The sequence below is a fragment of the Quercus robur genome, chromosome 6 (genome assembly GCF_932294415.1).
Source record: "Quercus robur chromosome 6, dhQueRobu3.1, whole genome shotgun sequence".
Taxonomy (NCBI): domain Eukaryota; kingdom Viridiplantae; phylum Streptophyta; class Magnoliopsida; order Fagales; family Fagaceae; genus Quercus; species Quercus robur.
In genome coordinates, this window is record NC_065539.1 from 13,133,678 (window position 1) to 13,150,689 (window position 17,012).

General features: G+C 36.3%; 2 protein-coding genes and 1 pseudogene across 2 annotated transcripts; all 3 read right to left on the reverse strand.

Moving 5' to 3' along the window:
• Positions 1 to 236: 236 nt before the first annotated feature.
• LOC126732836 (probable receptor-like protein kinase At2g23200) lies at positions 237 to 3,249 on the reverse strand (annotated as a pseudogene).
• A 2,316-nt stretch (positions 3,250 to 5,565) lies between these two features.
• LOC126732835 (probable receptor-like protein kinase At5g24010) lies at positions 5,566 to 8,496 on the reverse strand. Its single transcript, XM_050435874.1, has one exon. It carries the CDS (start codon positions 8,222 to 8,224, stop codon positions 5,726 to 5,728), a length of 2,499 nt encoding a protein of 832 aa, XP_050291831.1. The 5' UTR covers positions 8,225 to 8,496; the 3' UTR covers positions 5,566 to 5,725.
• A 5,346-nt stretch (positions 8,497 to 13,842) lies between these two features.
• Positions 13,843 to 16,821, reverse strand: LOC126732840 (probable receptor-like protein kinase At2g23200). The gene has a single exon (XM_050435880.1). The coding sequence runs from the start codon at positions 16,654 to 16,656 to the stop codon at positions 14,143 to 14,145; it is 2,514 nt and encodes an 837-aa protein (XP_050291837.1). The 5' UTR covers positions 16,657 to 16,821; the 3' UTR covers positions 13,843 to 14,142.
• Positions 16,822 to 17,012: the final 191 nt, after the last annotated feature.

A 17,012-nucleotide genomic window follows, 5' to 3' on the forward strand; every position in this document is an offset into this window, starting at 1 on the left:
AATATTTATTCTCCCCCCGGCATTTGGAAGGCAAACTCTAATCCTTACGATCAAATCAAACTTATCATAGAAGAGCAGGGTGTAACAGATCCACATAGTGACCAGCAATGTAAAACCTTTGCTCCCAGCAAACCCATCAAGCTCTTTAAGAAGCGTTTTAAACACACTTTCCCTCTCTTAACCTATGGCAATCAGCATTGGTGAATATTTTTTCTTCTCCTTTGATGATACAAGCATATAAAAGTGAATATTTTTTCTTCTCCTTTGATGATACAAGCATATAAAAGCAGTAAACAGCTGCAGACAAGAATATGTAACTAGTATACTATTATAATGCCATTTCACTATTAGAAGAAGTGCTAACACAGCTTAAAATACAAATGAAGTTCACAAAGGTGCACTTATCATAGTTTGTAGAGGATAAAGAAAACTTTAGCTGCATCACTCAACCTCAGAAACCAAATAACATTATCTACTACCATCAATTTTCAACTGGGAGAAAACTTAGTGTAGGAGCCATCATCCATTATAATAGGCACATCATCTCTCTCAATAAACAAATTAATTGAAGGAAACTGCCAAACATCAGGCATTGTCAATGCTGCAGAACCACCAATTGTGCTGTCTTCATGTGGCTCTCTTGGCATTGCTGTTTGTTGAAGCTGTAATGCATATTCCAAGTCCCAGAACACATCACTCATGGTAGGGCGATCAGTACTGCATTCTTGTAAACATTTCTCTGTTGTCTCAATAAATTTTCTTAGGGAGTAAGGATTGATCTGACCCTTGAGTGAAGGATCAACAATATCTTCTAGCAACCCTTTATTCTTGCAAAGCATTGCCCATTCTGCCAAATTAGCCTGCTCTCTTGGAAGCATGCTCTCTATTGCTGGCCTTGCACATAGCACCTCAAGAAGAACTACGCCAAATGAGTATACATCAGACTTTTCGGTTAACTGTTGGGACTTAAAATACTCAGGATCTAGATAACCAATTGTGCCTTTGACAGTTGTGCTGACATGGGTATCAGCAAGAGGACTTGATTTTGAAAGACCAAAATCAGAAACTTTAGCAACATGATTCTTATCGAGCAGGATGTTGGTGGGCTTAACATCACGGTGTATGATTCCCCCAGCTGATCCTTTGTGAAGGTAATGAAGACCCTTTGCTGCACCGACGCAAATTTCAAGCCTTTGCTTCCAAGACAAGGGAGGCTTATCTGAAGCATATAGGTGATCCCTTAAATTCCCATTGGCCATGAATTCATAGACAAGTATCATCTCAGACCTCTCATCAGAATACCCAATCAAGGAAACAAGATGCCGGTGGCGAATTTTGGACAGAACCATGATCTCTGTTTGGAATTCTGGAAGACCTTGGCCTGACCCTGCCTCACTACGTTTCACAGCAACTTCTGTGCCATTCCTGAGGGTACCTCTATACACATTCCCAAAGCCACCCTTACCAATTAGCAATTTGGTTTCAAAGTTTTTCGTCGCGAATTGAATTTCATCAAACGGTATCTTCAACTTGAGATTCATAGTAGGGATGGTTCCCTCGGTCATCCTGCTGTGAGAACTCCTTCCTCCAGGTAGTGGCGACCACTCCGAAGTTTCAATAGGCTTCGGCTTCTTGCATCTGAAAACCAAAAAGAATAGAACTACCATAATGCAGATTAAGCCCAACCCTCCAAGAATTGAACCAACTATAAGAAAAACATTTTTTTTCTCGTTCTCTTCCAAGCTCAATGTAATGCCTGAATTCCCCACTATCTTCATTATTTCCAGCCCATTCAGAAAGGCACTGTGTACAGTGGTATCTACCCAAGGGCCTATACCAATATTCAAATGTCCAGAATCATCAGAATAAACCACAAAATCGATGTAAAATGGAACAGCTAACTGGTCACCATACTCATAAGGATCGATCAACATACTGAAATTATTATAAAAATGAAGACCGAAATTTAGAATGTTAGCTGATTCACTGATAATATCACAGAAGTGAACTCGAACAAGGTGGCCAGTGCTCTTATCAACATTGAAAGACCAGGTTAAGTTGAAATTGCCACTGGTATTCATCGGTTTTGCTGCAGTCTGGTAGACGAGAGTTGGGGCCGTAGATTCACTGATGCTTTCACTGACATTTCCCCCGTAATTAGGCTTACTGGAGTGGAATACGCTGGTTGCACTTCCTGAATCATCGAGATATTCATCGTCTGGAACCCAGTTTCGCCAAAGTGTATCATTCTCTGGTGTGATTTTAGGGCCTCCAACATTGATCCTGTAAATGGTCTGTAATGTCCAAGATCTCAAACCCCTGTAATTATTGTTACTTCCTGCGGAACTAATTTGCTTTGCTTCATCAGGTATGTAACTATCAACGGCAGGGAAGACTTCTATTGCATTTATAAATGCAAAAGACGATCCTCGAGGCAAAAAATACACATTGAATTTTCCGGGAGAGATGGGAAGGAAGAATTCCTTTATTATAGGAGAGTTGCTACTGTTTTTGCCAGTGAAATTAAGCAACAGTGAGGACCCAGAAGTCCATACATCAAAAAGAGCTGTGGAGAGGTCAGTTGGGGTTGAGAAAGCAAAGAAATGAAGGCGTACAATATAGATGCCATTATTTGGGATATCAAACTCATAGGAAGAATTGCTTCTGAAAATTCTTGCTGTCTGATAGAGAGTTGATGATGTACCTGAAGACTGGTTGCTGTTTGTGACAGGACTGCTGTGCCCTGTGAAAGAAAAGGAAGAGGAGGTCGAGTCACTGGAATTCAAGTCCCCAACGAAATTCCGGAGGTCTGTGTTGGCGTTGGTAGCTGAGCCACAATTGATGAAGAAGTTATTTTCTGTGAGAGAGTAAGCCAAAGAGAGAAATTGAAGCAGAAAAAGAAGAGCAGCAAAAGGAGAGAGATGGATTTTATGGAACTGTAGCTTTTCCATGAAAAACGGAGGGGATTAAAAACAGAAATTTTGGCTTATATTCAGTCTGAGCAATGCTCAGAAAAGAGTTATGTTAGTTTCAAGTTCAATGAACATAGAAATCTTTTAGGAGGAAGACTTTTAGCATTGACTTCTCGTGGACTTTGGAGTTGAATTATGGTCCACGATATATTTCAAATAAGAAAAGGCCAATCTATAAGTGAATGTTTTAAAAGCCTTTTGATTTCAATAACTGTGCAATCCAATTATTTATTTTATAGAATCAGTACAAAAATATCAGCTTCAAAATCTTAAGAAACTTTTCAACAATCAGAAAGAGTCAACAAAATTCCTTTTGCATTTGGATGACAGGATGAGAATAGCCAATCAGTATACTCCCGTTGGCCTCTTTGGGTTGCAACTTGCAAGCTAAGGGGCTGTTTGGTTTATGCAATTTCTATGATTCATTACTCTATTTTTATCGCTCATTACTCATTTTCAATAGGCCCCTAAGAACCATGATTGGCTAAGTTTTCATTTTCAGTTTGCACACCAAATGAGACCCACTGCTCACTTTTTTGCCAAGAACATGGTAGTAAAAGGGAAGGAATATTAAAACAATTCCAAAAATTATTGGTGCCAATTAGATTAAACTAACTCCCAAACCCAGTTTGTATATTTGTATCTGAGTTTATGTTGAAAATTGAAACGTGAATGGCACCTGATTGTTAAGTGTGCAACACTTCTGATTTGGTGATTAGTTAGACTAATTATAAGGCAGATATTACTGTATAACGGCTAAGTTAGTTAGTTAGGATTAACTGTCAGTTTGCTTTGGTTAGTTTTGCTCTTTTTTTTTTTTTCTTTAAAAAAAAAATATATATATATATATATATATAAACAGATATGGTTTATGGTTAATGTAATTCTTTCAGATTGATCAATATAAAATTTTCTTGATCATTTTTCTTTTCTTGTTTTAGTTTTGAACATAGTATAACAGCTTTGCTTAAGTCTCATTTATGGCTTCCGAATCTGCATCTCAATCTGGATCGTCTACTAGTGTGTTAGTGGATGATGCCTCTCCAATTCCTTCTTTTCAGCAATGATGATAATCTTGGCGTGTTGCTAATGCTGTGTCCATTGGCAGAGCCAGGAAGTTTATCTAGGGGCCAAACTAAATAGTTAAAAAAATTCTTAAGTTAAAAAAAAAAAAAAACAAAAAAAAAAAAAACTTTTATTTTATAAATTAGTTTTAACTCAATGAAGATGTGTCCTATAAAACAATGAATAGGATCACATTCTAAGAAAACAATGTCTATTTGATTAAGTTTACATCTTTGAGCTTTTACAGGGGGTTCAATATCTAAAGCTATAGCATTTGAGATAGAGGATTGAAGCATAACTTCTGAATTTTGAGCATTTTTCCCCTTAAAATATGCGTAAGTTGTGAATGTCTTTCCCATATATTAATCACACTTTAAAACATTAATATTGAATTTTTAAAACTAATTATTTAGTAAATTTATAAAGAAAAAAAATTTGTATGAACAATCGAGTTTAAGCTACTAAGTATAGTGAGATCAATCAATTTTTTGATGAGCAGATAAACCAAACAATTAAGCAAATTTCAAAACCAAATATAAATACATTAACATAAAATACGCAATACTATTATATAATTTTTTGTCTCAAATTAAAAAAAAAAAAAAAAAAAAAAAAAATTCATCCATGACTTAACAACAACACAATAATAGTAAGTCAACGACACAGTATTATACAAACAGAATGTAAACTTGTAAAGAAATTACAGCCTCATTTACTTCTTTGTTTTTTTTTTTTTAATGAAAATCGGTAGACCCACAAATTACAAAAGTACAGTAAGTAAACTACTTAGTTTAATCTAAAGCATTTACATCAGCCTCTTCAGCATTTTAGCTAAACTAACTCTAAAAACTCCATTTTTGTTATTTTGATAAATAGGCACATGCACCAGCTTGAAATATTTATTTTTCTCACTCTAAAAATAAGTAAATAGAGTAGAAAGGTGATTCATATCTGTTAATTAATTGAAATGAAAAATTATGGCCATTCCCAGCGGAACTGAAAGGAATTTGTAACCATGCTCCTATCATATTATTTTCACTTGAAATAAAAGACCTTGAGAAATGCCTAAAGACTAAAATTCTAAAATAACCTAAAGTACTGGGCCTTACCCTTAAGAACAGCCTCTTGAAGAAGCTGGGCCATCTTTACCCTCCTATCAAGTTCTGTGACTTCTGTCCGAGAGTGGACACTCAATAAATGTAAACATCTTCACTTTGTTGGCCTAAATTTTTGAAATATTTATTCTCCCTTCGGCATTTGGAAGGCGAACTCTAATCCTATGATCAAATCAACCTTATTATAGAAGAGCAGGGTGTAACGGATACAATTCTTAGAGACCAGAAATATAAAACCTTTGCACCCAGCAAACCCATCAAGCTCTATAAGCAGCTTTTCAAGCACATTTTCCCTCTATTAACCAATGGCAATCAGCATTTGTGAATATTTTTTTTTCTCTGATGGAACATTTTATTCAAACACCAAGAACAGACTTACAAGCATATAAAAGCGGTAAACAGACGCAGACAAGAATATGTAACTAATCTACTATTATAATGCTGCTTTACAATTAGAAAAAGTGCTAATGCCACCCAAAATACAAAGTTAAGTTCACAAAGGTGTACTTATCATAGTTTGTAGAGGATAAAGAAACTTCAGCTGCGTCACTAGATCTTGAAAACCAAATAACATTATCTGCTACCATCAGCTTTTAACTGGGAGAAAACTTCACTATCTCTAGTGTAGGAGCCATCATCCATTATAGCAGGCATATCATCTCTCTCAATAGACATACTAATTGAAGGAAACCTCCAAACATTGGGCATTGCCAATGCTGCAGAACCACCAACTGTGCTGTCTTCCTGTGGCTCTCTTGGCATTGCTGTTTGTTGAAGCTGTAATGCATATTCCAAGTCCCACAATATATCACCCATGGTAGGGCGATCAGTGCCGCATTCTTGTAAACATTTCTCTGTTGTCTCAATAAATTTTCTTAGGGAGTTTGGATCGATCTGATCCTTGAGTGAAGGATCAACAATATCTTCTAGCAACCCTTTATTCTTGCAGAGCATTGCCCATTCTGCCAAATTTGCCTGCTCTCTTGGAAGCGTGCTATCTATTGCTGGCCTTGCACATAGCACCTCAAGAAGAACTACACCAAATGAGTAGACATCAGATTTTTCTGTCAACTGTTGGGATTTAAAATACTCGGGATCAAGATAACCAATCGTGCCTTTGACAGTTGTGCTGACATGAGTATCATCAAGAGGACCCGATTTTGAAAGACCAAAATCGGCAACTTTAGCAACATTATTCTTATCAAGCAGGATGTTAGTGGGCTTAACATCACGGTGTATGATTCCCCCCGCTGACCCTTTGTGGAGGTAATGAAGACCCCTGGCTGCACCAATGCAAATTTCAAGCCTTTGTTTCCATGACAAAGGTGGCTTATCCGAAGCATACAGATGATCCCTTAAAGTCCCATTGGCCATGAATTCATAGACAAGTATCATCTCAGACCTCTCATCACAATACCCAATCAAGGACACAAGATGGCGGTGGCGAATTTTTGACAGAACCATGATCTCTGTTTGGAATTCTGGAAGACCTTGGCCAGACCCTGGATCACTACGTTTCACAGCAATTTTTGTGCCATTCTTGAGAGTTCCTTTATAGACGATCCCAAAGCCACCCTTACCAATCCTCAATTTCTGGTCAAAGTTTTTTGTTGCCAATTGAATTTCAGAAAATGGTATCTTTAACCCGAGATTCATATTAGGGATGGTTCCCTCAGTCATCCTGCTATGAGAACTCCCTCCTCCAGTTAGTGGCGACCAGTCTGAAGTTTCAATAGACTTCGGCTTCCTGCATCTGAAAACCAAAAAGAACACAGCTACCAAAATGCAGATTAAGCCTAACCCTCCAAGAATTGAACCAACTATAATAAAAACATATTTTTTCTCATGCTCTTGCAAGCTCAATGTAATGCCTGAATTCCCCAGTATCTTCATTATTTCCAGCCCATTCAGAAAGGCACTGTTTTTAATGGTATCTACCGAAGGGCCTATACCGATATTCAAATGTCCAGAATCATCAGAATGAACCACAAAATCGATGTAAAACGGAACAGCTAACTGGTAACCATACTCATAAGGATCGATCAACATACTGAAATTATTATAAATATAAAGACTGAAATTTAGAATGTTAGCTGATTCACTGATAATATCACAGAAGTGAACTCGAACAAGGTAGTCAGCACTCTTATCAACATTGAAAGACCAGGTTAAGTTGAAATTGCCACTGGTATTCTTCGGTTCTGCTGCAGTCTGGTAGACGAGAGTTGGGGCCGTAAATTGACTGATGCTTTCACTGACATTTCCCCCGTAATTAGGCTCACCGGGGTGGCTGACAGGGGTTGCACTTCCTGAATTAACGAGATAACCATCGTCTGGAACCCAGTTTCGCCAAAGTGTATCGTTCTCTGGTGTGATTTTAGGGCCTCCAACATTGATCCTGTAAATGGTCTGTAATGTCCAAGATCTCAAACCCCTGTAAGTATTGTTACCTCCTGCAGAACTAATTTGCTTTGCTTCATCAGGTATGTAACTATCATTGGCAGGGAAGACTTCTATTGCATTTATAAACGCAAAAGACGATCCTCGAGGCAAAAAATACACATTGAATTTTCCGGGAGAGATGGGAAGGAAGAATTCCTTTATTATAGGAGAGTTGCTACTGTTTTTGCCAGTGAAATTAAGCAACAGTGAGGACCCAGAAGTCCATACATCAAAAAGAGCCGTGGAGAGGTCAGTTGGGGTTGAGAATGCAAAGAAATGAAGGCGTACAAAATAGATGTCATTATTTAGGATATGAAACTTATAGGAAGAGTTGCTTCTGAAAATTCTTGCTGTCTGATAAAGAGTTGATGATGTACCTGAAGGCTGGTTGCTGTTTGCGACGGGGCTGTTGTGCTCTGTAAAAGAAAATGAAGAGGAGATCGAATCACTGGAATTCAAGTCCCCAACGAAATACCGGTCTGTGTTGGCGTTGGGGTTGGCGTTGGTAGCTGTGCCACAGTTGATGAAGTAATTATCTGTGAGAGAGTAAGCCACAGAGAGAAACTGATGCAGAAAAAGAAGAGCAGCAAAAGGAGGGAGATGGATTTTATAGAACTGAAGCTTTTCCATGAAAAATGGAGGTATAAAAAGCAGAATTTTGGCTTATTTTTAGTCTGAGAAACGCTGATAAGAGAGTTATGTAGTTTGAAGTTCGATGAACATAGAAACCTTTTACAGTAATCTTTTAGGTGAAAGACTTGAGTCTTCTCGTGGACTTTTGGAATTGAACTGTGGACCACGAAAATTCTCAAATAGGAAAAATCCAATTTAAAAGTGAATGATTTAAAAGCCATTTATTTTCAATTTCTGTGTGCACATGCAGTAGAGGATAATTTGGATTTTTCAGATACCAAAAAATTATTCGTTTTATAGAATCAGTTGTTTGTTTGGGGGGGGGGGGGGGGGGGGGGGGGGGAGACGTTGTGAAGCTATAAAGTGTCCTAGAAACTTTTGAACAGTTTGAAAGAGTCAACAGATGTTCTTTTGCATTTGGAAGAAAATAGGTAACATTTACTCCGGTGGGCCTCTTCGGTTGCAACTTGCAAGCTCGGTTGCTTGACTTCTTGCCAAGAACATGGTGGAAAAAGGAAATGAAACGGTCCAAAGTTATCAGGTCCAATTAGATTAAAGCATATATAAGATCATTATCATCGGATGATGTATAAATATGTCATTTTAATACATCAAAAAGACTACTTTATTATTTTAACACACAATTTTACAATTTACCGTACATTATATCTTCTATTTTTCAATTCTATACATTAAAATAATATATACAAATATTAAAATAACATTAAAAAACTAACAATATAAAAAAAATACAAAATGTGTGGCAGTAAATGTGTGGCTATGAATGTGTGGCTGAAAGTGTAGACGAAGAGATACTTTATTTGAGATGAAACAGAAAGATGAATAAAAAATAATAAAAGTCAAATGCCATTTTCATTCGTACCATACCAAAGATGAGATTGTATTGTAACATGTCTTAAAATTTATTGGCATTTAACACACCTCATGATGGTAGGATTTTGGCACACCTAATGGGAAAGTAGCACACCTATTGGGAATGCTCTTAAAAGTCAAATATTAAAGCCTGAGTCTTTCTTGCCACCTTAATTGAGGAGAGGAGGATGAGGATGAGGATGGAACCCATGAACGAACTCCCAAACCCAATTGTCTATTTATATATGAGATATAAGAAAGGACAATGTTTACACGTAATTCAGTTTTTGAACTGAAATGTATCTTGAAGTCCTGATTTCAATTGTGTGGAAGAACTAGTGTGCACCGAGCCACCATCCATTACCCTTTTCAAATGCTACCACTTAATTGGCAATATTTTTTTTTTGAGAGAGTTTTAATCTATGACGTCTGCACCTAATGATAGCTCTTTATCATCAAATCAAGACACCAATCAGTTTTTAGTATAGCCAGGAATTGAATTCTAGATTTCTTATATAACCATCGGAAACTTTTTCAATTAAACTAACTGGAACCCACAATTGGCAATATTTTTCATTATTGAATTAGTACAAAATTTAAGGAAAAAAAAAAAAAGGAATTCATAACTGCTTGGTTAACTGCAGTTGGAGCTATGAGCTATCACTTAACAAGTTTGTAAAATTTTCATATTTTATGTAACCTATTTGACGCCAGAAATTAACATCAGCAACCTAGTTAGCATGTGGAACAACCTCGATTTTTTATTTTTTGGAGATCATGAGAGAACACCTAGATCTTCGACAACACTTGACAGCATAGGCCGTGTATCGGTGTATACCGATTGATGAGTTTCCTTTCACATATTAACAGAATTAACCACTACAAATGTTGAAGGCTGATTTAGGTACCATTGCTGCACTGGTATTTGTGTTGTACAGAGGAAGGGATACAGAGAGGGCAAGTGCTTGGAATAGGAAATAACATTTTAGTCAAACCACTTCACTGCATAATGCCACTTCAAAAGTAGAAGTATGATTTGCCATCCACTACATTCTTTTTGCTACTATCACTTATGTAAGCCAGGATTGGTGGATAGGATACATCTGACGGTCACCATATGGTTTTATCAAGTTTAGTCAATTTAAGTTGTATTTAGAGTGGAATTTTTCTAAATGGAAATAATAGGATTATGTGAAGACATCAATGGCTTCTATTTTAATTTTAATTTTTATAATATAGACTAGATACTATCTCTTTTTTCTTTTCTTTTCTAAGAATCACGAGATACTATCTCAGTTGTATTTTAGAGTGAGAATATTTGATATATTGGATCAATAATTTATAAAGATAAAAGATTGAAGAGGATGTGAATATTCCCATGAGCTTTAATCTCCACATTCCGTTTATTAATCATGCCTTGGAATACTTTTTTTTGCGTTGGGAAGATCAAAAACCAAAAGCGTATGATGGCAATTCCTGTTAGATGGTCAAAACCACCGATGGGCTGACTAAAACTCAATACTAACTGTGCTTCTCTTAGCAACCAAAGAAGAGCAGGTGGGGGGAGGCCTCATTAGGGACAACTTGGGCAATTGGATCAAGGGCTTCTCGAGATCCATTGGGCATGCCACGAGTATTATAGCCGAATTCTAGGCACTCAAGGATGGGCTAATGCTAGCTTCCCAACTAGGCATCCAAAATATTGAAGTTGAACTTGATGCAAAAACAATTGTGGATCTACTTCACTCTAACACTGTGGCTAACAGGTCCTTCTCCCCTCTTCTAAATGATTGTAGGTCATTACTAAGCAAATTTCACTAAGTCAAAGTCGAGCATGCTTTCTGAGAAGCAAATAAGTGTGCAGATGCTTTCGCTAGAAAGGGATGCTCTCTCTAAGAGGATTTTGTTGTTTGATTTTCCCCCTTCTACTAATATTATTTCCTATGTAAATTCGGATGTAGATGGTCTATATTATGGTAAACTTTCTACTACTACTTTGGCACGATGACTAGTTAGTTTTTAATGCAAGCTCCTTTTAACACCAAAAAAGAAAAAAGGAAAAGAATTATAGGATAAAAATTAAAGATTGAAAATGGTGTGAATTCATATTACCCCATGTCATTAGCCACATCACTCATTCCTAATAATTATTTTTTATTTGTAAAATTAAAGATAAAGAAATAATAATATCTATACAATATAGAATAATGAAGATTTAGAAATTAATTTGGTTTCTTGGTTTTTTTTTTCCTCCCATCATTCTTCAAATCATTTCCCCCCTTTATTAACTCTTATTTCCCCCCATAATTCTTCACCTTATCATTACTTCTTCTCCCCATATTCTTTTCAATAAATTTTTTATTACTATATATGTGTCTCTCTCCTATTCATTCTATGTTCTTCCTACAACAAAAAAGTGATTTCTCACTCTTTCTCTCTCTTTATTCGACTTTTTTTTTTTTTTGTGTGGATTTATTATTGTTTTTTCCATTTGTTAGAATTATGGTTAGATGATTAAATTCATCATTTTCTAACAACTTATATTTGGGTAAAATTTTTTTATTGAACATGGTATTAGGAAGTCTTGAGTTTGATCATTGTCTTCACTTTACCTTCCATTTAAAAAGTTAAAAATCTCTCATATTGGGCCTTACTTATTAAGGGGTAGTTTAGGCCCACATGTGAAGGTAAGTGTTAGAATTATAGTTAAACGATTAAATTCACAATTTTTTAATAGTTTAAACTTTTGGAACAATAGGTAATTTAACATCGCATTTGATGTGAATTTCTTATTCTTTCTCGCAGCTTTGCTTTGAGTTGATATGTTTTGGTGTTTTGATTCTTCATCATAGGCCGAATCTCTCATGAATTTGGCTTGAATTTAATACAGGAGTAATATGATTTTTTAAATTGGGGTGGGAAAGTTTATGGTACAATAGTTTTCAATTTTTTTAGAAATATGTGTGGGTGAAAAATATGTGAATATACATGTAATGTTATTTAAAAACTGAAAACATGTGTTTAAACTTGTGTATCAAACGGGCCTTATATTTTAAGAAAGTTTGTTTTAGGAAATAAGTATGGTTTCCAATGTACTTTGATAATGCACAAAATTTTGTAAATAAATATTTTTTATGAATGAATATTTTTACAATGTTAGTTTTTTGATAAAAAAATTGTTTTGCTTTTCATCTTAATAATAGAGAAATTGTTTTAATTATGATGTGTATCTATGTATTAACTAAAAAAAAAAAAAAAAAAAAACCTAAACTGATGCGCAGGTTCATGAATCATGACTACTTGACTAATAGGTTATATAATAGGTTAATAACCGTAGTCGTCTCCAACTTTTCCCATAGGCATTTGGTCTCCAATTGTTAATAGGAATTTTGTCCTATCATCTAGATCTCTTGCCACCAACCATTCGAAGTGGGCTGGACCTATGAGTGCCGTGCACTTAACAAAATGGAGTCTCTCTCTCTCCATTTCAAGTCTTTATTTCACTTTGAAACGGAGCGAATCAAATTCTACCATCTCAAACAAGAAGTTTAAACTTTAAACATACCTCCATAACTATATTTCAGTGGTCCAACCAGTCTCCATATCCCACTTGGGAGTAGTTCCTTCCTTATCAATAATTCATTTCAGTAGAGCTTTCACACAAAATTCACGAGTATTTCCTTGTCAGTGGTGGCTGGCTGGCTGGCAAGCATGTATCCACAACTTAATTTGACAAAGTCTAAAATATCACCCCTCATACGCCTTGGTTGAAGGGTAATACAAAAATATTGTTGGGTCACTTCAACCAAAAAGCAATATAAAAATATCTCTAAAGTTTAAAGTATGAAAAGATGCCTTCATTGCGCGGAAAGGAAGTAAAGTATTTCAACATTTTGCGTGTACCATGGCCCCTCGGGACCATAAGACTCTTGTCCAGTTGGTCTTGTTAAACAAATCCTTATCTCCCTACGCGGATTCTGTTAGAAGTTAAAATATTATTTTGTTGGGATTAGGTTTTCATTTTCTTTTGTTTAGTCTAAATAATGTCCAGTCGAGCCCACTGGTCTGTAGACTCTGTACTTATGGCATAGGTAAATGGCAACATTGAATGCATTGAAAGAAAAACGTAATAATAATAAAAAATAAACTCTTAATGGAAATTTGATCTCAATTTTCAGTTCTTTGGGTTTCAAAAAAATTACTAATAAAAATGCATTTTAATTGGTGAATTTGCCATTTGATATGAAATAAATGGGAATCATGATTTCTCACTTGGCATTTTTATATGAAATAAATGCAATGGACACACATTATTTTCTTTAATCTTTATTTATTTATTTTTTTTATGATTGAAGAAAATTTATCCAAAATTACAATTCAAATCTCACAGCTTTGGCTATATTTTATTCATGGCTTTAAAGAAAAAATAAAACTTAGCCTAAGCTTATGTTATTATTGGTGTTATTATTGGTGGAGAATAAAGTGAAATACAAAATGAGATATAAAAAATATCAATTTTTATCAATTTTCATCAATTAATTCTTGGTGTAATATCAATATCACTTCTAAATATTTGTTCCCAGTTTTTCTTTCTTTTACTGATGAGTCTCATGTGTGCTAGTACCAGAAATTCTCATAGGCAATTGAAAATCCTTCTTGGTGGCAGAAAAGAGCTCCATGTCAGTAAAAGTCTATTTCAAAGGGCTCAAATTGAGTAATTTAATAACCATAGAACGCTAGAATTTAAAACTGTAGTATGTGTATATTGAGAAAAACTCAAAGAGAACAATACATTAGAAAGAGAAAATAGATGTGTTTTACTCGGAACATCTTGGAATTAAGACTTAAAATTAAAAAAGAACGATGGCAATAGAGACTAGAGCATCAACCATCAGACAATTTGTTCACTGCATCGATGAGGCCATAGGTGGTGTCCAACACAAAAGCATTTTTGCAGCCATGGACTAGTATTTTACAACTTTATAGTGATAGGAAGTCACATAAACGTAATGACACTAACGTACCTCTAACCATATGGAAGACTATCTGGCACCATCATTCCCCAATTGGGAGTTGACTTCACTAGCCGTTGAATCAGAATCGTCATCCCCTCCAGTGGGTTCATGATCATCTTCTTCAATCGGGATTCTATCAGAAGGCAGATGCAAAAACAGAGGCAACTGCAATTCCAATGAACTATTTGTTGTGCTGTATTCATTTGGGTCTGTATGCATTGCAGTTTCTTGAAGCATCAGTGCATATTGCAAGTCATATAGCACCTCCTGCATTTTAGGCCTTTCAACACTATTTGCCTTCAAACACTTCTCAGCTGTTTCACCAAACTTTCGCAATGAACTAGGCTTGATTTTACCAACTAGAAACGGATCAACAATTTTCTCAAGTTGGCCTTTCCTTTGCCACATCATCCCCCATTCAGCTAGGTTCATCTCATCCATTGGAAGCAAGTTGTTAATAGCCGGTCTAGCACAAAGAATTTCAAGAAGTACAACTCCAAAAGAGTACACATCAGATTTTTCTGTCAACTGTAGGGTGGTAAGGTATTCAGGATCAAGATAACCAAAGCTACCCTTTACACCCATGGTGAAATTTTCTGGATCAGGAAGCCCTGACTTTGAAAGGCCAAAGTCAGCAACTTTAGCCACATATTTTTCATCAAGCAAAATGTTTGTGGACTTCACATCACGGTGAATGATTCCTCCAGCTGGACCAGTGTGTAGGTAACGCAGACCTGTGGCTGCACCAATGCAAATTTCAAGTCTTTGCTTCCAAGATAATTCAGACACGGTCTCAGAATTTTCATTTGAATGATAGAGGTGTTCTCTTAGAGTCCCCTTTTCCATAAATTCATAAACCAGTATCATCTCAGACCTTTCATCGCAATACCCAATCAAAGAAACAAGATGTTGATGCCGGATTTGGGATAACACTGTGATCTCCGTTTGGAATTCCTCAATACCCTGCCCATGCCTTGCCTCACTTCGTTTCACTGCTACTTTTATACCGTTCCGAAGAACTCCTTTGTAGACTTTCCCAAATCCACCCTCACCAATCAAAAGTTTTGCATTGAAATTCTTAGTCGCATACAATATTTCACCTAGAGATATCCTCCAACTGAGGTTCAAATTCGAAGGTAAGGATGAATTAGCACTTCCTTCAGACAACCTGTTAAAACTTATCCCACCAAAAAGTAGCCCTGTCAAACTTTGATCAGGCACAGCTTTCCTGCACTTCAAACGCAGCACCAAAACTATAATCAAAATTACAAATGCCCCACTACTTACAGAACCAATAATCTTTATAACAGGGAAGTGTTTCTTGTCTGTGACTGTTCCACATTCATCCGATATGGAACCTGATTTGTTCATGAACTCCATAATCTCCAGCCCATTAAAAAACGCATTAAGAATGCGGGAGTCATTCTCTGAAGGACTTATACTAAAATTGGTAAATCCAGAATCATCTGAATCAACCACATAATCGATGAAAAAGGGAACAGCAAAGTCTCCAGTTATATTATACGGATCAATCAACTGATCAAAGTTGCTATATATATAGAGATTGAACAATATGTCATTGAGTGTTTTGGTTACTATGTCACAGAAATGGACCCGAACAAAGTGTCTAGTATTCTTACTGACAGGAAAACTCCAAGTTAAATTTAAGAGACTGGCGTTGCCGTTAGCACCTGTCTTCAATTGTTTGGCTGTCTGGTAGACACGATCTGGGGCAGTATATTTTGTGGCCAGTTCAGAATTGTAATTAAGCGTTTGACTATAAGGCGTGCTATTCTTCGCAGAATCGCTGTGGAGTATTAAGTAACTATCATCTGCTACCCACTTCCTCCACAATTCATCGTAATCAATTTGGGAACCTCCAAAGTTGATCCTATGGATTGTGTGCAGAGCCTGAGAGAGCAAACCAGTGTAGTTACTAACATTTCGAGCAGAACTAACGTGAGGGGCATAATCAATGATGCGGGTCTCGTTGGCAAGAAAGACTTCTATGGCGTTTACGAAAGCCAAAGATGAGTCTTGAGAAGGTATGAATTGGATTCTAAACTTTCCTTGTGGGATGGTGAGCAAGAACTCCTTAATCACTGGAGAACTACTACTGTTTCGGATGCTGAAATTGGTTAAGAGTGAAAACCCAGAAGCCGAAACATTGAACAATGCATCATATAGATTAGCACGTGACAAGTAAGCAAAGAAATGGAGGCGTACTATGTACGTACCATTCTGGTCGATTTCAAAGCTATACGAACACGGCTGTCTGTAAACTCTTGCTGTTTGATAGAGTTCTGGAATCCATGCTGATGTGTTTCTGACTTCTTCGCTTTTCCCAGTTGAGAAAGAAAGGGAATTGCTGTCGGCAACAAAGACCTGACCGTTGACGGTGGTGTTGGAGCTTGCTCCACAGTTGATGAAATACTTGTCAGGAACAGTGTAAGCTGATGAGAGAAGTAGAAATGAAGAGAAGTAGAGAGGTAAGAAAAGGCAGAGTAGGAAAAGACTCTTATGGAAGTGAAGCATTTCCATGGATTTTTTGTGAGATCTAGCTAGTTCTTCAGAGCCAGAGGTAATGATAGGTAGCTGAGGATGAAATAAAGTAGGTAATAATATTTAATAGTATGCAAAAATCTAATGGAAAATTTTTAAACGAAGACTTTGACTTAAAAGTATATACGGATTCACCAAGATGTGTCTCACCAATCAAGGAAATGTCTTCTCATATAAAGTTCTGGCATTCTGTAATGTACTAGCAGAAGTAGTCCACACGTTTTTTTTTATGGAGAAAAAAATAATATTAAAGGAAGGAAATGTTAAAAAAATAAAGACCCAGAAATATAGAAGTTATTAATTTCATTGAACAAGTGGGCTAATAAGCTGATGGC

Excerpts from the sequence above, each read along its gene's own strand:
- LOC126732840 (XM_050435880.1), bottom strand. The coding sequence starts at position 16,656 with ATGGAAATGCTTCACTTCCATAAGAGTCTTTTCCTACTCTGCCTTTTC.
- LOC126732835 (XM_050435874.1), bottom strand. The coding sequence starts at position 8,224 with ATGGAAAAGCTTCAGTTCTATAAAATCCATCTCCCTCCTTTTGCTGCT.